The sequence below is a fragment of the Acromyrmex echinatior genome, chromosome 19 (assembly GCF_024713525.1).
Source record: "Acromyrmex echinatior isolate Ae372 chromosome 19, ASM2471352v2, whole genome shotgun sequence".
Classification (NCBI taxonomy): Eukaryota; Metazoa; Arthropoda; class Insecta; order Hymenoptera; family Formicidae; genus Acromyrmex; species Acromyrmex echinatior.
The window spans coordinates 1,343,566-1,364,478 of NC_141870.1; the positions used below are offsets into that span (position 1 = coordinate 1,343,566).

The 20,913-nt window shown below is 31.2% G+C and overlaps 2 protein-coding genes across 13 annotated transcripts; one reads left to right on the top strand and one right to left on the bottom strand.

Annotated features, from left to right (window-relative positions):
* Nucleotides 1-1,717: 1,717 nt before the first annotated feature.
* emb (exportin-1 emb) lies at nucleotides 1,718-10,575 on the bottom strand. 10 transcript variants are annotated; one of them, XM_011058360.2, is made up of 14 exons: nucleotides 10,412-10,575; nucleotides 8,563-8,795; nucleotides 8,272-8,466; nucleotides 7,848-8,198; nucleotides 6,274-6,999; nucleotides 5,928-6,162; nucleotides 5,680-5,843; nucleotides 5,460-5,594; nucleotides 5,090-5,233; nucleotides 4,861-5,007; nucleotides 4,494-4,742; nucleotides 4,146-4,398; nucleotides 3,796-4,046; nucleotides 1,718-3,638 (listed from the first exon to the last, which is right to left on the bottom strand). In XM_011058360.2, the coding sequence occupies exons 2-14, from the start codon at nucleotides 8,758-8,760 to the stop codon at nucleotides 3,492-3,494; spliced, it is 3,195 nt and encodes a 1,064-aa protein (XP_011056662.1). In that variant the 5' UTR covers nucleotides 8,761-8,795; nucleotides 10,412-10,575; the 3' UTR covers nucleotides 1,718-3,491. The 10 variants fall into 10 exon arrangements, with proteins under 10 accessions (XP_011056662.1, XP_011056661.1, XP_011056656.1 ...); XM_011058359.2 differs by having other exon boundaries at nucleotides 8,563-8,799; XM_011058354.2 differs by lacking the exon at nucleotides 10,412-10,575 and adding an exon at nucleotides 10,133-10,405 and having other exon boundaries at nucleotides 8,563-8,799.
* Nucleotides 10,576-11,651: 1,076 nt separating this feature from the next.
* Nucleotides 11,652-19,016, top strand: CysRS (cysteine--tRNA ligase, cytoplasmic). 3 transcript variants are annotated; one of them, XM_011058361.2, is made up of 11 exons: nucleotides 11,652-11,793; nucleotides 11,875-12,002; nucleotides 12,181-12,361; nucleotides 13,544-13,886; nucleotides 14,018-14,158; nucleotides 14,239-14,449; nucleotides 14,686-15,161; nucleotides 16,051-16,201; nucleotides 16,270-16,478; nucleotides 17,310-17,684; nucleotides 17,793-19,016. In XM_011058361.2, the coding sequence occupies exons 3-11, from the start codon at nucleotides 12,183-12,185 to the stop codon at nucleotides 17,922-17,924; spliced, it is 2,217 nt and encodes a 738-aa protein (XP_011056663.2). In that variant the 5' UTR covers nucleotides 11,652-11,793; nucleotides 11,875-12,002; nucleotides 12,181-12,182; the 3' UTR covers nucleotides 17,925-19,016. The 3 variants fall into 3 exon arrangements, with proteins under 3 accessions (XP_011056663.2, XP_011056664.2, XP_087272220.1); XM_011058362.2 differs by having other exon boundaries at nucleotides 11,957-12,002; XM_087416094.1 differs by lacking the exons at nucleotides 11,652-11,793; nucleotides 11,875-12,002 and having other exon boundaries at nucleotides 12,222-12,361; nucleotides 13,524-13,886.
* Nucleotides 19,017-20,913: the final 1,897 nt, after the last annotated feature.

Genomic DNA, 20,913 nt, shown 5'->3' on the forward strand with positions numbered 1-20,913 from the left:
AAAATTCTTGTCCCTTTCAGATCTTACCTCATTCATTTGAATTTTTTCGCATTTTTAAGACGAAATTCAGCAATGAATTGGAATCGATGAAAAAATATATATGAGCCTTAAATTTTATCAGATAGTAATCTATTCAGTCATTTTTTTTTCATCAGTCTTATCATTTAAATCGAAAATCTGATTTAATCATCTCATAAATAATGAGATTTGCACATTTTTCGATGCTACAACTTGATTAGTAGTGTCGATAATTCATATGATTCTATAAAATTGATATTGGTGTCGCTAGTGTAAAGAAGCTTCCAACCGTCATTTGAAAAAGGCCGGAAGCCGGTATGGCCGCCATTGCTAATGTCCGCCAATGGCCGCTCTTGATATCCCTCAGGTTTCTCTCTGCTGTAACTGAGTCGTGGAAACTTAAGTCTTAGACATGCCGCATGATATAAGAATATACCATGATCTTATTACCATTATCTTATACCATGATCAAAACATTGTGCGTTGACTTACGACTGCAATTCACGTTTCACGACAATTACCATTTTTATGCTAACTGTCCCTATGCTGAGAGGGCTGAAAGGGAATGATTACAAATCCAGAATCCTAAAAGTATAGGATCTCTAAAGGTGACGAGAAAGGATTATATCACAACCACCTATTTATGAGAATATATTAATAATAAGAATAATTTTATTTCGAAAAATATCTCAGAATTTAAACCTGAAACTTCTGATTCCGGGACGTCATATCAAAATTCGATCACGAGATTTCGACAATATTTGACAATATTCCTTGACTAAAGCAATATTTTTTGCAATAAAATTATTCTTAGGTTTAGGCTCTCTTTAATATATTATTATTATTATTATTTTTATAAAAAAATGCTCATTAGCATAAAAAAATTATTAAATTGCAATTTTTTAATGTTATTACTCGAGTTCTGTTCATGAATGCGTTTCAAGATTGGAAAAGATTTCGGCGCACAATTTGCAGAATCAGATATATAAATTCACAAAAATATTTAAACATATGAAAATCACTTTGAGTGAATATAGAGTTTCTTCTTTAAGATAGTATTGTTCTTTTGATAGTATTGATCTTCTTTAGATAGTATTATTTTCTCATTTTTTCTTTCCCGTAGTGCGCTTTAAATTTATTTCATACATATATAGATAAATATAAATACGTTTCATAAAGCATAAAACTTTTATATAAAGTAATGTTATTAAGAATCAATGTCGGAAGCTGATAACAAAACGTATAATTTTCCCATTCTTTTTCGTTTTTTTATGCGAAATTATTGCATGCGCATTGTGTTTTCAATACTTTAATTGTGCATGGAAGGATTTTTAAATTTGTAAATGCAATTATAAAAGATTAGAGAATCTGAAGTTATGGTATAAACAGGACAACAGAATCCTGTTAAATAAAGACAAATGATGCTTACAAGAGCTGTGAACATCAAATCAAATAGAACAATGCAGTCTATATTGCAATGTTGTAATAATATCTCATTGCAATCTTTCTGAAAGGGGACATTTTAATTAATGTTACTACCACGTTGCAGCAATACATTTTACAATATTGTTGCAATCCTCCAATAAAATATTTCTGCAATCTTTCTGTGCTCTGGAGATCAAAGCTTTAATGTTGTCTTTAAAATATTTTTATAGATAATAAGAGAATAGTGTTTTAGATAATAAAAACAAGGTGATAGTACAATGAATCAAATTCGTTTATTTAAATTTATTTAATTTCAATAGAACGCCGCGTATGACTAATGATACGACAATGATTTGTAAAAACAGAATGTATTAAAAAACTCGATCCTTCAATATAAGTCGCTAATCTTTAGGTAGGAAGATTCCTCAGCGTAATATTTTTTTTCTTGTAATTACTAATTGTAAGTTAAATTTGACAACACAAATCGAGATAAGATGGAATACCTAAATAAGTGCTAAACGTACGGTTGCGATCATTTTAATTTACAAGTGTTCACTGTATGGTTCATAATAATAGTAATAATAATGATAGTATTTTATACAACTTCGCTCTCATTGATCGTCAGATAAAAACACGCGCCTTCACGTACACATCATCTTCAGAGCCTGCTTGCGACGATACTATTTTATGCAAATTATTCACATATTTCAAATTCGATCGCCCCTTTCCCCCCTGCATGTAACTATAATATCGACGTATTATTCTTTAAAGCTCTACACTGATTTAAACATACATACGACAATCATTTATATGATTCATTGCAATAAAAATTATTCTTTTACATCGATCACAAACCCAATGATACCTTATACACAAATCTTATCTCACGCAGATCACCAAAAAGTTTCCTATTCACTCACGCCCGATAAAGTACACTAACTCACCAAGTATTCAGTGAAATCATTATTATATGTATAATGATCAAATAAATGCATTAATCATCTAACAAGTTAAATAGGTCGCGCTGGTTTATATATATTTATATAATTTTTTTACACGGTTTTGAATTATTCGGATTGTTTGTTAGATATATTATATACCTGTGTGTGCATTCTCTCTCTCTCTCTCATCTAGTAGATGTAAGTAAGTTTATCACTCGCGCACGCGTCTCATATCACTGTATACGTTCCATCATTTGTTATCTTTCGAAAAAAAAGATCAATTTTATTGGCATTATTGCTGAATAATAATGTATCCTCGGTTGTATGAACATATCATTTTGACTGAATAAAAAGTATGGAACAAGAAAAACTTTCTTTGTATTATTTATATTATAACAAATTCATGTATCAATACATTAGTATAAGCTATCACAAGTAAGCTTACATACATACATACATATCCATATCCATTCGACAAGAAATTTAAATGGCCAATAGTGTGCACAAAACAATTCTGTGGACTTATAGCGTTTCTCTTAACTCGCATAGAAAAAAATGCTAAAACGAAACTTAAATATAGTAGTATTATAGGTTTCGTGGAAAATTTTATATAGAGAAAATTCATCATGTATGAAATATATATATATATATCGAATCATTTGAGGGTAATTCTCAAGACTGGTTACTTTTGCTATATCTATCATTTTTTGTGTAATTCTAATTATTTGGGAATTAATTTGTGAACGTTTTTGTCTTATAGAATTATCATTTTTTAAACAATCGATTTTCTCTGAGAAGCAACCTTTTATTTCATTACATGAAATAGCATCGCTAGCAGGCAATTGTCCTATTATCCACAACGGAAATTCGAATTTCATTTTTTTTTTAGAATCCTATAACAAACAGTTCACCACGTTTTGGGCTTACTTCCCTAACAAGGGTGTAATTTCTTTTTGCAGACTCGGTTTTAATAAGTATAATCAATATTTGTCTATTTTTTATGGTGATGTCATAAGGATAATTACAGCTCAAAGGATACAATAATTATTTTTTAACAGTGTTTCTCATTCAGATGTGCAAAACATGATAGACAAGGACTATGGTAATTCAGTCCTGCATTTCTTCTGGCATATCGTGAGGATTAATAATGCCTGGTACCGCCATTTGCTGCCGCCTTTTTTCTTCTTGGGCTAGCCGTAAAGCTGTTTCTCGTTCCTCCAAATAAAGCTCAGAATCATCCTCACCCGTATATTCCTACAGATAAAAACAATTTTTTTAAAACTTAAGAAATAACTTTAAAATCTGATAGCTATTATTTTGTCTCATTATTTATAATCTGCAAAATAATACTAACTATTTCATATATATTTTTAGATAAATGTACAAGCACAAAATGTTGAATATTACTTACTTTGATTTGCACGAGAAAATCTCTGAGGTGTTCCTTGAATGCGTTGATATCTTGATTAAGATGGAACAAACCTTGTACAGTTATTTTAATCTGATTATCGGTTAAATGCGGAAAGGCTGCTTTAAGCAATCTTGCAACAAATTCTTGTATATATAAAGTATTATCAGGCACAGGGCCGAGCGGCACCTGAATTTTCCCACGTTCAATCAGTGTAAACATATAACCGAGAATAGTCGCGTGCATAGTCAGGCCTGTACACATTAATAAAATCAAATACATAAAAACAATATATATTGATTAATATTAATGTAAATATTAATTAATCAATGACAATAGTATTATTACTTTACCTGCAGTGTGTGATGTATCTGTGACAACACTGAATACATGTTGTAGAATATCCGTAAAATATGTTTGATAAAAACTTTGACCTGCCTGTTCGTGCTGTTCAATATTTAATAGAAGTTGATAAAGAATTTGTAATCCTGTATCAGCTACATTCCTCATCGTATGTTTAAAAGCCCAAATAATCGAGTCAAGAACCAGTTTAAATTGAGCCGGTGGAATTGAAAGAAATGCAGGGAAACAATGAATATTCACCGCCTGAATTAAAAAATAAAGATAAAATAATCTTCAAGTATAACTCGGAGGAATATTTAATCATATAAAAATAAGCAAATGGATATTGCTTCACTTACTTGTAAGAGGAGGAAAAAATTTGTTCTATGTTCCGGAAATTCTTCAAAGTCTTTGTTTATCATTTCTAAAGTACATTCAAATACTGCATCAAATATTTTGGGCACCTCGCTAGTGATATGGGCTTCTAGTTTATTTACTATGGTGGCCATAGCACTAAGCACTTCAGGCTCTCTAGCACAATGAACATTCGTCTTTTGATAATCCAATAAAACAGCATCTAGTAACGGTGGAATAAAGTTTTCCAATACCTATTAAAGAAAATCCCCATAAGTATATAATGTATAAATGAAATAAATAAGGAGATAAATTTGAATTTTTAGAAGGACAAACGAAAAATATACGAGTTTTATGACTAAGAAAACTTACCATTTGATGATCATTCGTCCTGTTCACCCAATCCGATATTAATTTCAATGTTTCCTTTTTCACTACTCTCATACTCTTGATTAAAGGTTGTTTCATTACTATCTCACCATTTACAGCAATCGCAGCACTTATATTTTCACTCATAACCTAAACAAATGTAAACAAATGTAAACTTGCATTAAGTATCAATTACTATCGAAAATTTTTATATACAAGTAGAGGAATGTACCTTATAAACATTCAACATATCTAAGTATATTTTCCCTAACTGCATCACATATGGATGCCCAAGAGCTTTACAAGCTCTAACATTTGTTTTTAAGATGCTGGCGAGTTGTTTCACGGCTTCTTGGTCCTTTAAGACATCTACATTCTGGTGAAAGATATTTATATTGAAATACAATTGCATTATATTAGGTGTTGGAATTAATTCGTAGCGTTTTTTAATGAAAGAATGTTATTTATTTCACATGAGCATTAAAAAATACATTAATGAAAGTACTTCCCATCACTTGTAAAACGCTACGAATTAATTCCAACACCTAATATATAAATATAAATCTGTTTTCTTATGATTAACACAACAAGATACCACATACCTTAGATGCTTGACTAATAATGTCATCCCAAACTTGATTAGGGAGAAGCATGTATTTCTCGATTAACTGTTCCTGCACTAAAGTATCAGCTTGAGCACTTATCATATAGCCAACTGCTTCATAGAATGTATGTACCTATTATACAACATTAGATTGTAATTGGACAATATTACACATTACATTAACAAATATGTAAAATAAATATTACGACTAATCTTACTTGTTGTGTTTGAAGATCGCATATGATTGTGCTAATTGTAGAAAGAATTTCTTCAATAAACGGCATTGCTTCCCCTATTTGTACAGTAACAAAATGTCGTCTGCATTTCAATGCTATTTTAATAAAAGTATCGCAGGCCATATCTTGCACTCCATCGTGCGTCTCTAAAACATGAACAAAGATCCATTTATTTATGTTCAAATTGTATTATACAACAAAATGTTTCCATAATAAAAATATCTACTTACCATGCATAAACTCAAAAAGTTTATTTACAACAGTCTTTAAAAATTTCCAATGGGCTCGGAGAAACCGTGGATACTGGCCAACAACATACATGATATTGCTGGCAATTATAGCTTTATTATCTTTTCCCTTTTTTTGTTCACACAGACCAAGTAAATCCTTGATTACAGTTACTAAAAAACGTTTTTCATCCTCTTCATGCATAGCCCCCGAAATACTACCTATTGCCCAACACAACTAACAAAAAAATAAAGACATAATAAATATAATATTATTCTCGTCTTTCATTCAATACATTTTATTATTTATAAATGTGAATAAAATACGTATTTTGAAAAAGACAGTTACCGTATTGAGATTCTTCCAAGACCATTCTGTACCGTTAACTTGATTTTGCAGTTTCTCTGTCATTACTCTCTCCGTATCCAAATAATCAAGATGAGTAAGATATACAAGAGTCTCTCTCATATTTTTATAGAGATTAATAGAATCAGTATCTTTCATAAATTCTCTGACAACCTCGCCGTTTTCATTTTCCACAACAAGTACTTCTTCGGGCTTCGCCATTCTGCTGATCATAATATAACGTACTTTTGTTAAAACTTGACCATAAAATAATCTCCGAGGTGGAACCGTCATGTTTTTAGACATGAAAAGCGGCGACGAGGTCACGAAAGGATTCTCTTTGTACAAATCAGCTGCTAATCCATTCCAATATTCTAAACAGATTTTAAAGATTTCAACCTCATCGACTTCAGAAATAAGAACGAGATAATGTAATGCCTTTACTAATATCTCATTCATTTGTTTTTTTTCTATTAGATCGCCATGATCTTTTAGATAAGTGCAAAGAAACATAGCTAGGTTCTGAATAAAATTTTGTTCTTGGTCTTGACCAGCCGCGTATGCTTCACGTATGTTAGTTTCCAGCGGAAGCATTAGTTCCAATTGCTCCATCGTGTTGATAAATAATATAATAAACATATCATCATAATTCGGCATAATGGCGACGACTGCTGCGATTTCAGTTAGACATTTTAGAGTAACGTTCCGAAATATTGGTACGTTCAAAAACTGTAAATTGAAAACATAGATTATTATAAATAATAGCAGAGCCACCAACTCGTATTTAAGGTTTTTGTTCATTCACCACTTATATCAGATTGTAATACCAGAAACTAAAAATTCACAATAAAGATTCTTATAAAATATATTTATATAAAAATATGTTTCAATAAAACAATACTTACAATTTAGTAGAACCAAATTATAAATTAATTATTTATAATAAAATTTATTATTTTTTTAATGTTAATTAATACATAAAAATAAATACACAGTAAATATACAGTAAATAAATATACACAGTAAATATATCTAAAAATGAGTTATATAAAACCAAAAATGAAATGAGCTATGTTCACAGATATAACAAACTGTCAAATTAAGGGAGGACATCTTGAACAGTCAAAAATGCCTCTTTTTATAAACTTTATTCAGATAAAATTTCAACTAATATTTTACATGTATATTAATAAGAATATTGTTATTTAAAATTTTTAATTAAAATTTTCATTAATATACGTTAAGGTATTGGTTAAAATCTTGTAAAGTTAAATCATCAAAAAAATTTGTATATAATAAGCATCTTTTTAACCTATCTGGATGTATGTCCCTCTTTAATAATATAAGATAATAGAAATAAATCTGATTTAATTTCTCTCTAAAACAAAAGTTTTTGATATATTTCATAAATCTATTCTATCAATTGCAAATTGTTTTATTGAAAAATAAATATTGAAAAATAAATTTCTATTCAAATGTAATTTACAAAAATTTTTGTTTTCTTACTTTTAACGTCATAATCTGAGAGTAAATAAAAACCTTAAGACGAAAAGTAATGAAAAAAATATACACAATACCTTGTATATTAAAGTAGTTATCAATTTTGTTTCAAAAATATAACCAAGTGGAATCCAGTTTAAAAACCTCAGGAGCGTCTCTAATGTGACTGCTACTAACGGAACATTTTGTGAATTTTCCATCACAAACTGACAAAGCTGGAATATCTGTGAAAATTCACTGCACATTGTATCTTTTAAGTGTTTTGCCTTTGTCTGAGTGAGTTGACCACTAGAAAAGTCGAATACTTCCTCTGACAAAAGTTTTAAGATAGTCATATTGTTTTGACAAAGACTTTCGTTAGTTTTACTTGCACCAACAATATCACTGATAAATGATTCCCAATTTTTTGGCCACTCACGTTTTAGTACCTGACAGAATAATATTGTATTATATAATTGATATTTCATAAACAAATATATCAGAGAAATAATTTTTACTCACTTGTACAAGGATCATGTTAAGTTTGTTAAGATAAACTTTGGAAGCTTCCATCGTCTCTGGATCACTGCTTGTTTTTATGATAAGGCCTACAATGTATTTTTTTATGCCTTCGCATTGATTTCTCGGCAATACTTTCCATCGTGTCTTTATAACTTGTTCCAATATTTGCAAACCATAATATTTTGTTTGTTGATTCTGAAGCAACAATATAATTATTTGCAGAGATATGTATACTACTATATATATATGTATATGCAACTACAGATACAAAAAATATTTGTTGACATTTACCTGTGAATATTCTAGAATGGTATCTACCCGTGTCCAAGCATTTGGATGTTCTTTAAGAGTTGTTAATACTTCTTGGGCAACTCTTTGTTGCTCACCTATCCCAGTGTACATACATCCTACTATATTGTCGAGAAGAGTTATATCCAATTTCTGATTAAAGTCCAATAATTTAGATGCTTGCTCAGCCAAAGTTGCCATTGTATGTATCTTAACTGTATGTCCTTTTGTATGTTCTACCTTTTAAATAAAAGAGACACATAAAATAATCTTGCATTTAATAATATACTTAGATATATTGACTAGCAAGTAGATGGATATGGTTGATGTAAATTTAAGTTTTGTGAACCTAATAGTGAATTTGGTAGCATACACTAATGTACACTAGTATACATGGATGAGTTTGATTACATTGCGATTGACTGTAAGCCATAATTTATAATGCTTATCCAGTAGGAAAACTTCAAGTTCAATTCACTAATCGCTATGATCAGATGTGGTCAAATGATGTGTTCCTAGTATATATTACAATCATTGTATACAAATCAAAGTAAGAATGTATGTTTAATGTAAGTATATAAATGAATAAAACTGTAAAATCTTTAAAATAATTTATTGTACTATTTGGTAAAATATATACTTTACTAGACACACATTTTATCATTTGAGAAATTTCACATTAATACTCAGATTAAATCAGTGTACAATCATTTAAAAATACACCAGTGTGCATTAATGCGTTTAACCGAATTTGTTGTTGAACCATTTTAAGTTATAAAAGTGAAGCAAGATAGATACAACATATCCGATGCTTCAAATTCCTAAAGAAATGGACATATTGATTTCGACGTATATAAGAGTTTTACTCTAGATATAAATTGTTCTCCATTAGAAGTTTAGCGCGGAGAAGTTTTGAGATTGTGCGAATTTATCGAAACGGCAAACGTAGAGCAACGATACTCCAAAATAGCCGAGGGTGCCGTTAGGAACTACGTCGCACGTGTTCGCGCTGCGCCCACAAAAACCCGAGAGGGATCTCCGCGATTCGCGGGGAACCGGAGCACAATGAGAATTAAGACGAGGGGAAGGATTATTCCTCCTCGTGACGTGCCTGTTTGCGAAAGGACCGCCGATCCGCCGCCGCCGATCACTTGATCTAACCTACATTTGACAATCGGAAGCAAGGTTATGTGGATCGAGCCGCGGATGGAAATTGTCACGCGGACGGATGGGATAGACAAGTTTGACGTTCGGGCGAGGACGCAGCGGTACGTCCGCGGAGATGGCCGCAGACGTACCTCACTCACGCGATCCTCGGCGTCCCCGAGAGTCGGCTGCCCATTCATCCGTTGATTGCGTCGTCAGGAGCCCCCCCGAGAGTGGAGAAGGCGCCGCGGGAAAACGACGCGCGACTTACCGTGCTCACTATCATACACGTACTCACGCTGTTTTTGGAAATTAAAAAAAGCACACGTTCCGCGCCGACGGTCGAGCCACTTCGGCGCGAATCACAAGCATAAAAGGGTCAAATACACAACCGCTGATTCCCGCGTACGACCACCAACTTTCGTACCTCGTTTCACGCACTCGTCATTCCTCCTATCTATGTCGTGCCTTTTCGCTAGCACTCGTGTCGTGCGCTCTCTCTCTCTCTTTCGCTCTCCCTCTCTCTCTCTCTTTCTCTCTTTCCCTTCCTCCCACTCTCACGCCGTCTCTCGGACTCTCGCACGAATCCCTTCGTCTTTCTCGCTCTCTGCTTCCTACTGCTACTATTGCGACGGTCGCTAGCAAGGCTGAGCAAGGCAGAGCAAGACGAGGATCGACTTTACGGAGAGGTTCATACGATACCCACCGCCCAGACCGTTCTTCGTCGCAATCCTGCGCTCTCAACCTCATGCGAGCAACGTTTTTCTCACGTTAGTTAATTGGAAACACAGTGTCGGAGGCGTTCGCATCAACTCTATTGCGTCTTGCGTCTCTTTCCGAAAATCCAACCTCAAGATTTTCGAAAATAATAACAAGATGGCCGGAAAAAGTTTACGCGGTCATTGCGGACAAACAACGATGGTGATTGGATTGGCCTTTCAAGGCTCGGCCAATCACCGTGGAAACCTAGCGACAGTTTCGGAGCATTTGTATTGGCCTTAACCAAAGAAAATCGAGGGAGAGTGATAGCGGATAGTGTTCCCTTTTCTGATTGGTTCAGTTCAACTTCCGTAAATGTGTATATATGTATCTTGGTCTGTTTTCTGTTCCTGCACTAGTCTGTTCTATTGTAGAATTCTCTTTCTCGCTTTAGGACCGGTTGTTCCATCTTTTGATAAATTTTACCTGTTAGGTAAATTTGGCAATCGCGCATGTAATTGGCTAATCTTGCTACTTACCCAATAGGTAAAATTTATCAAAAGATGGAACCGGGCCTTAGACCGGAATCACGTATTGAAGAATAAAATTGAAGATTGAAAGAATGAAGTACTAGATCAATTAGAACAAAAGAAACCAAAACTTCTTTGTCCTCATTGGTGAAATTTCAATCTTTAATCTTTAATCTCAATCTTCAATGCATAGTCTGATTCCGGCCTTAACAAATATCAAACGTATATCTATCACACTTTAAGTTCCAAAAGTGTACACTAATTCAACCACAGAAAACAGACCTTATATGTGTGTGGTGTGTGTGTGTGTGTGTGTGTGTGTGTGTGTACGTTTACTAATGATTCAGGCAAGTATTCGGAATTTACGATAGTAGCGCGAATTTGATATAATAATTTGATATAATTGGCAAAAACCAATCATATTAAAGTACTAAGCACTGATTGGTTAGTTTTCTCTGCTGAACGCAGCCATTGACTGCTACCGGCAATAAATTTGAAACGGCTATAAAATTAGATACACACGCATCTCATTCTATTTTATGCATCTATTTCATTTTATTTTAAATATCCTGAAAAATATGGCGACCAATCAAAAATTGTCTAAATGATGTCCAATCTCTTTTGAGGACATAATACGATGAGCGACGAACGTATCCAATGAAAGCTCTGTTTTTTTTTCATATGACGATGTAAAACTGAGCTCTCATTGGATATCGCTCATCGCTCGTCTTGTCCAGTAGGCCTAGGTAGTAGACATATGTCAAATCATTTAATATTTACGAACATATGCTTTCGTCTGCAAATATTAAATATTAACTTATATTTTAAAGAGGTTAAATATTTTGTCTGTTATCAAACGGTGAGCTGAAAATGATAGCTTCCGATGGATCCGTTCCACTTTCCCCTGATTCTATCTGACTGATGTATTCCTTCTTCCCAGTAACGTCATCGGAGTACCTGAATGTTGCTTTCTATAGAACACGTGTTATCAAATAGGTTTTTCATTTGGTTTGATTTTTCAGACTCTTGAAACTCCCTCAACTAGATTTTAAAAGACTACATTGAAAGGTAAATTGTAAATTAATAATAAGCAATTGAATTTTGTTCACTGTTAAAAGATTTCCTAAATATTTTGATAAAGTACATGCTCGGAGTGCTTTTGGATTTAAAAGGAATGTTTTGGTTAATCTGTACGAAAAATCTATTTTTGACTAAAGAAGTGATGCTTTGTATTCCTTCGAATTAGAAATGGCCAAGAGAACACAACCAACTTGGCATCTACCAGATAGAAAGGATGCCATGGTACTGCGATTGTACAACAGTTTGACTAGAGAGAAGGAGATATTTGTCCCGCAGTTTGGAAATCGTGTTTTGTGGTACAGTTGTGGACCTACTGTCTATGATGCATCTCACATGGGTCATGCAAGGTACTGATATTGCTAAATTGTATGCTTGAGCATCTCTTATTCTCTCTTTCTCTCATTTGATATAATAGTTTTTTTATGAAACAATTTTACTTGGCATATTTTTTGATAGTATATTTATTATACAATTGTACATATATTTGAAGTGTTTTAAGTATCTGATAAATATTCTACTAATAGAATAGAAGATACCTTGTTATAATGACATATGTTGTCAAGATCACAACTCTGAGTAACTTTCAACAGGTTATTAAGTTATTGCTTGTTATTTGATAAAATAAAAAGTTATTAATTATCAAAGTTAATTATTTTTTCTGATATCTTAAACAGTAATAAAATGTATGTAAATTTTTGCTTGGGAAGTATAAACCTGTGTGAAATCTCACTTTACATTATAAAATGTAATATGTGGAGAGACAGTGAGTTTCACTTCCTTCTCTTCTACTAATAAAAATTGGACACAAGTTTAGATTAAATTTTATTTTTTATAGAAAATTATAAACTCATACAAAGTAAGGTTTCACAACTTGGGGTTTACAACTTTTCAGCAAGATTCAATCTAAAGCTATGCGTCTGATTTTTTAATATTGGAGTCCCTCCTGTAGGGAAGATGAAATCCATTGCACACAGGCCTATACATTCCACTCAGAGTGAGGTTCCACATAGGTTTCTATTCAAAGACATAATTTCTTAAAAATTAATTTTGTTATGAATTATTCTTTTTTTTTGCATAATAAATAATAATAAATATTTTATATGTAGACAGTCAAGATTGTATATTATATAATTAATAAACTCTTGTAGATGCATGTTGAATAACACAAAGTAAGATTCTTTAACAAGTGAAAGTATACTGATAGTGAATATGATTGAACAAGAATATCACATTTGATCAAAGAAATTAAAATAATTAAGAATAGAATTAATTCCTTATTTACTTTTTAAATATATATAAGTGAGATTTATTAATTTTCTTTTTGTTGATAATTTTTTAATTAATAAGCTATAGCTGAAACTTGAAGGTCATTCAGTCATGATTTTGGCAACATATGTCAAAATTATCTCGGAGGGAGTTTATCTCTTCCCTGCTTCAGTTATATTTAAATTCAGTATATTTATTAAACGTCTTTCCAAGCATATACATATATGTATGTGTTTTTTGCAGATCATATATGTTTTTTACAGATCATATATATCTTTTGATATTCTGCGTCGTGTACTGTCAGATTATTTTGGATATGATATCTTATACGTGATGAATATTACTGATATAGATGATAAGATCATAAAAAGAGCAAGACAGAATTATCTGTATGAAAAATATGTGGAAGAAAATCACAGCCTTAATAGTATATTAGATGATGTCAAAGAAGTAATGTCTAATTTTGAAAATGTTGTAAGAACTACAAGTAGTGCCGATAAGAAATGCATGTTAGAACAAATGTTGTATAAAATAACAAGAACTATCGAAGATCTGCAGAAGGCAGTAAAAGAGAAGGATGAAAAAAAGATTATAAGGTTTCAAGACGTAAGTATTGCTTAAGATATACATGGTCTTCAAAAAGTTTGGAAATGTTCAAATATTTCGAAAACAATCGACTATAAAAATATCTAAGGAACAAAGTTATAGGGCTAAATAAAATGTATTTAACCATACAGGCATTATTGAAAGAGGCTAAAGATCCTTTAGCCGACTGGTTAGACAAAATCAAAGGTAGCACAATTACGGAACATTCCATATTTAATAAAATATCGAAACATTGGGAAGCTGAATTTCATAAAGATATGGACGCTTTAAATGTAAGATTTGAATTTTTTTATTGTTATTTTTAAGACTAACCTGGTTTATAACTACTATAATTATCTCACAAATCTTTTAGATATTAAAACCAAACGTACTCACAAGAGTTAGCGAATATGTAGAGGAGATAATAACATTTATACAACAAATAATAGATAATGGATATGCTTATGAAAGTAATGGATCAGTATATTTTGACGTAGACAAATTTGATAAACAAGAGAAACATTCTTATGCCAAGCTTGTACCAGAAGCGTACGGCGATACGTCAAGCTTAGAAGAGGGAGAAGGTAAGTTTGAGTTAACTGCGTTTTTTTTTTAGATAAAACTGATCAATGAACGCTTAGTGATCTTTTCATATGATTGGTTTTTATACTTGGATTCAGGGAAGAAAGGCAAGAACCAAAAAACTGAGCACTCACTGATCAGTTTTCTCTGCTGAACGCGTTATCTGTTACATATTTGATTTAAAAAAATTTATTTTTAAAAATAAATTAACTTTTTCTTTTTTCTTTATTCTATTAAGGCGATTTGAGTACTACAGCAGATAAACTCTCTGAAAAGAAATCGGTAACAGACTTTGCACTTTGGAAATGTTCAAAGGCAGGTGAACCTTGGTGGGAGAGTCCTTGGGGCAGAGGACGTCCAGGATGGCATATTGAATGCTCGGTCATGGCGTCTGCAATTTGTGGAGAAAGTTTAGATATCCATACAGGCGGAGTAGATCTTAAATTTCCTCATCATGATAATGAACTTGCGCAAGCAGAAGCATGTTTCAATAACTCACATTGGGTTAGATATTTCCTGCACTCTGGCCACTTGACTATAGCTGGCTGCAAGATGTCCAAATCGCTAAAGAACTTTGTAACGATACAAGACGCTTTAAAGAAATATTCAAGTAGACAACTCAGACTTGCTTTTCTTCTGCATTCATGGAAAGACACTTTAGATTATAGTGATAATACTATGAATATGGCTGTACAATATGAAAAATTTCTTAATGTGAGTACAAAATTTTTTTATATGTATCATAAAATATTTTGATATGATATTATAAACTTAAAATGATATTATGTTCGCTATAGGCGTCGCGAGTTCACTGCTCGTGCGACACCTTTATATTCGCACACGCGATCGCACACTCTTGAGCTCAATAACTCTCTACACGCTTTTATAAAAAGAAACTGAGTAGTGTGATGGTATAATTCATTATTTGTTTAAAAAAACTGATTCTCAAAAATAACTTGTTACTGTTACCGTTATTTAAAAATTTGATGGAGTCAAAAAGATGAAGCATTACGCATGATGGAATGGAGATGGGCGAATTTTGATCAATTGCGTAGCATTTCAAGATTATGATGGAATTACGTATGCTAACACAAAAACATCGTGATTATTTATCGATTTTTAGGAAGGATAAACATAATTCTTTATTCATCTTTATTTACAAATGCACGCAAAAATTAACGTAAATTTCTCGTTTTTGATGTCACGAATATAGCTGTGATGACTACTCGGGAATCTTAAAGTGAAAAAATATATTGAATTGAAATTGATTATTAATCGTTTTTGCAGAAAAAAATTTATGAAAATCATGTCAAAATTTTTTGACATTCCAAAATCAAGCGGCTTCTTTAAGTATAAATTTTACTTTTAGAGAGAGAGAGAGAGAGAGAGAGAGAGAGAGAGAGAGAGAGAGAGAGAGAGAGAGAGAGAGAGAGAGATTGCAAACATTTTTTAAATACTTTTCGCGGAATTATATTTATTTGAAATTTGCGAAATATTTATAAAATTTACTTATTGCAAAAATTTTATTAACAGGTATATTTGAAATCTTCATAATTTTAGACTTACATATTTAGAAAATAAAATTTCTGTTTTTATTTTCCAGGAATTTTTTTTAAATATAAAATGTAAGATTAGAAGTTTGGGAACAAATACTACTACTACTATTGATAGTTTTATTAAATGGTCTAATTTGGAAGTGAAACTCAATGAGAAATTTTATCTTGCAAAGCATTCTATACATAAAGCATTGTGCGGTAAGTCTTAATTATTTCATAATCATTGATAGATTACGTGTATGGCTAAAAAAATTTGTCTATTGCAGACAATATTGATACAAGAACTGTTCTCAATTTAATACGGGAGCTCGTGACAAATTGCAATGTGTACATGAGTCAAAGTAAAAATCCAAACTTGCTTCTTCTTAGGGATATCGCCGTGTATATTACGAAGATATTTACCATTTTTGGAGCTGTTTCTTCTTCGTACAATTCAATTGGATTTCCAATTAATGATGAGATAGTCAATACAAATGTAAGATCAGTATAAATACAATAGCAAGTTCTCTTTTACATCGATAAATTTAATTTAAAGTGTAGCTATTCAAATTTTGCGCTGTTTTTTTTTTAATTTCATGTCTTACAATATGAATAGCCTTTGAAAAATCTGAGTTTGCAATTTACTTCAATTTAATTCGAAAAGAACAAATTTGAGTAGGAATTAAGTCACGTAATTTTTTTTTAAATATATTTTTTTAGTAACTGAGGATTTTCAAGCATTTGGAAGATATGTATTCCAATTTTCGTTTAACTTTTTATCTATTTATTTTGAAACAAAAGATAAATTTATATAAATATGAGCATTTTAAAATACGATTTGAAATTGTAATTGTAATACATATATATGGAGTGTCTCGACATTCGCGAATTAAAATACTACAGTAAGAAAGCTTTCGAAAATTTATGTAAAAATGTTTCTTATAAATTTTTATTTTAAGCAATAGATTTTAAGATATAAAAAGAAATTGAAATATAATGAAGATTGAAATATAATCAATTACAGATTACTTTATCATTCAAGACTATAGGGAGCGGTTAGAGATTATTTCTCAAAAATAGTGAGAAAAGTTTATTCTCGAAAAAATGTGAAAATAATGAGTCGCTTAAAAAAAGATGAGTCTTTCTGAGAATAAAAAATGCTTCTTGAACATTTGAATACTAAAAATTAATTTATATTTAAATTATTTTTAAAAATACAGTTTTTAAAGACGAATTTTTACTTAATTTTTCGAAAATTTTCTTGCTCTGGTATTTTGATTCATAAATTTCGAGACATCATATATATTTTTGTATACTTCATGATTAGGTTGAAGAAACTGTTATGCCATATGTTGAAATTCTGGTGAATTTCCGAGAAAAAGTTCGAAATTGTGCGAAAACTTTGAAAGCGAAAGATATTTTACAAGAGTGCGATCAATTGCGGGATGATATTTTACCTAACGTTGGTGTGCGGTTGGAAGATAGTAACGAAGGAGAGTGTAAAGTAAAATTAGTCAACAGGGAAGAGTTGTTGAAGGAGAAAGAAATTAAGAAGAAACTAGAACTTGAGAAAATCTTAGAGAAGGAAAAAATAAAAGCAGAGACTGCTGCTGTAGCAGCAGCAAAAGAAGCGCAGAAAAGAATATCGCCAAGCGATATGTTCAGATTGGAGAAAGATAAATATTCCCAATTTGATGATAAGGTAAATATTTTGCTCATCTTGCATATAACATTCATTATATCATAAATTTACATTATATTGAATTTATATTCTCATTCTACTTTTTAAAATATTTCTATATATATGCAGGGATTACCAACACATGATGCCGAAGGTAAAGAAATTAGCAAAAGTTTATTCAAGAAGTTGCAAAAGTTACAGCAAGCACAAGAAAAAAAATATAATGAATATTTGGCTTCCACGCAAAATGGTTGCTTATAAGATCCTTCCACATAAGAAATAATCTCGACTTATTTATGAAGTTATAGTTTAGTATAGCAATTTCATACTTCAACAACTGTATTTTTTGTGTTACTTTCACATTACAAGAATAATAATTCCTTTTCTAAAATATTGAGAAATATCGAAATTACGATTGTCTATATCACATATCAATATAATTTCAAATATATCTGAATATTTAAATTAATATCAAATTCTAAGTTTTGTTCCAAAAACTTTTACTAAAGATTAAATTTAAATGTCTGATTTCCTATCAGTATCTTTTTCATTTAATCTGATTTCCTATCAGTATCTTTTTCATTAAGTTTCAACCATCAAATTTTTTGAAATCATTTTATTGTCTATCTATTTTATTATATTATCTTGAATTAATATAGGAGAGAGAGAGAATCCCAGTATTGTAATTTATCATTATTATAAGGGGATCTCAAAGATAATTAGTTGTAGTGTAAATAGAATCTACACACAAACGATTTATGTGTCATTGACATGTCATGACATATTTACTACTACATCAATATCACATACACATAAATTTTTGTATAACAATAACATTTTAAAATTAATAAATAAATAATAAGGCTCAAATGATTTAAGTTCAATACAATAAGAATAATGTTGTAACTAGACATCTAGTTCAATTTTAAGAATCTATGTTTTTCTTCGTGTAAACTACTAGTCTGGGCTACTATTTCGAACAGTTTATTGTACAGCTTTTATACGAATTAAATATGGCGCTCTAGAACTGTCACGACATGACAGATTTAGAGCGCCATGTTGGATTAAGAAATGGTAAAATATTTTAATTTTTTGTTCTTAACATAAACTTCATCTGACAGACATGTATTAATGCGTGTAAACTTTAATCTTGGAAAAAGATTTTTGAATCTATAAAAAAAGAAAAAAGTAATTGTTATACAAAAATTATATGATTTAGTCAATAAGATAGCTTTAGAATCCCCTTAAACTAATTTTATAAAGCGTTTTGTGTTGTAATGCATATTACAATAAATGTATTGTTTTATCTATTAAATTTCAATAAATATCTGTGTATGGCTTTATATATCAAAATCATGAGATCACTAAATATAATGTATAATATATAATGTATGAAAAGAATGCTTCAATATCGCGAAACTACCAACAGCATATTCATACTTGATGTACATATGCATGTACATACATCGGCATATCGTATGGTCGATGCGATTCAAAACTGGTCGAACAAAATAAATGTTACGCGTTTTCACTCGACCGGATGAATTTGACACGCGATGCTGTCCATTATTAAAACATAATACCCCTTTCACACATAACGAGTGGGCCGACAGTGACAGCTTTGTAAATGCGAAGGCGATATAATGCTCGATTCGCGAAGCGAGCCAATATTCATCCTATATTCAAAAGCAGTGAAAACCCGAGGTAGACGAACAGGTCGACCCGTCAGTCGCTTTTCCAACTTCCTGTAAAATACGCATCATATCCGATATCAAGCCCGAAAACTCGGAATAATCGAGGAAAATGGTCGACCTGCTCACTCTCGATTACAATTTCCGGATTGGAATGAAGCTGATATTTAAACTGCTCGCGACAACGTTCTTAATCGAGAAAGTTTAATGAGATACATCTCATGTCAAAGGGACTACGTTTACACGACTCGATTTACGACGAAGTTATAATATCGCGCGATATTATAACTTGAATGAAACTGGCCAATCATAGTCATTTCATTCTTCAGAGGAATAGCTGTGATTGGCTAGCTTCATAACATTGATATTGTAACTTGTGTAAACGTAGTCTTCACTTTATACATTTGTGTCATTAACTACGTTTACGTGACACTCTTTAATCTGGAAACTGCGTTATTATTAGAGTCTGACGGAAATTTTTACCGAAACTGAAAATGAACACTCATTATGTGTCAGTTTCGACTGAAATCATATAGCTTTTTTTCATAAATGTTAATTTTAATATTTGTTTTAATAATAATAATTATTGTTTTAATAATTAAATTATGATGTTTATGAAGAAAAAGTACTTACATTCTTTGGCCAAAATGACACACATTTGGCCAATCACAATTATTTCATTCTTCAGAGGAATAGATGGCCATCAATTTCATGACTACGGATGTTATTAAATCCGATTAGGATGTCCGTGTAAATGCAATCATCGGCAAGGCCGTGTTAAGAAAATTTGCGCCCAGCATGTGATCTTTAAGCGTCTCTTCTTTCGCTTTAATAATTGTAGCATTTCTAATGACCTTTTTTCTAATAGTAGTTTCATTACATTACTTACATTACTCTATTTTCGTTATCAGCTTGCATTTTATGTTTAATACGAAAGTATTTATACACTCAAAGAAAAGTAGACAATTACTTAAATTAATAATTCTAATAATTTTAGTTTTACAAAGTAATAAGAACTAAAGTAGTATTTAATACTATATTTTTATAGTATTCGGTATTACTTTAGTTCGTATTATTTTTTAAAACTAGTTATAAGTATTTAAATTTTAGAGTTGTATTTTATAATTGCCACAACTATTTTTTTTCTCTTAGTGTACATAAACTCAATATGAGAAGAGCCACTTACTTCAAAGTTAGATATTGGAATAATACATATACATCTTATTTTATTTATCTCAAAGGAACATTTTGTATTCGTTTCGTTTCAAGAATAGGGATCCAGTCTAGCAAGAATGAAAACCAGATCTATGATTAGTTATCATGTATATAATATTATATGCCATCCAACTTTATTTCTTGCGTTCCACATGTCTTCATGAGACAAATGGAAATTAAATTTCGCGTAACAGAAAACGCATAGAAGAGGCGTAATAATTCGAAAAATACGTAATGTTATATAATTATGTGATGTGTTATGAAAAATCTATCATATATGGGATGGCATCTTAAGTTTGCAATATTCAAATTTCGCGTAACGAGCTAATACAATACAGCCTAGT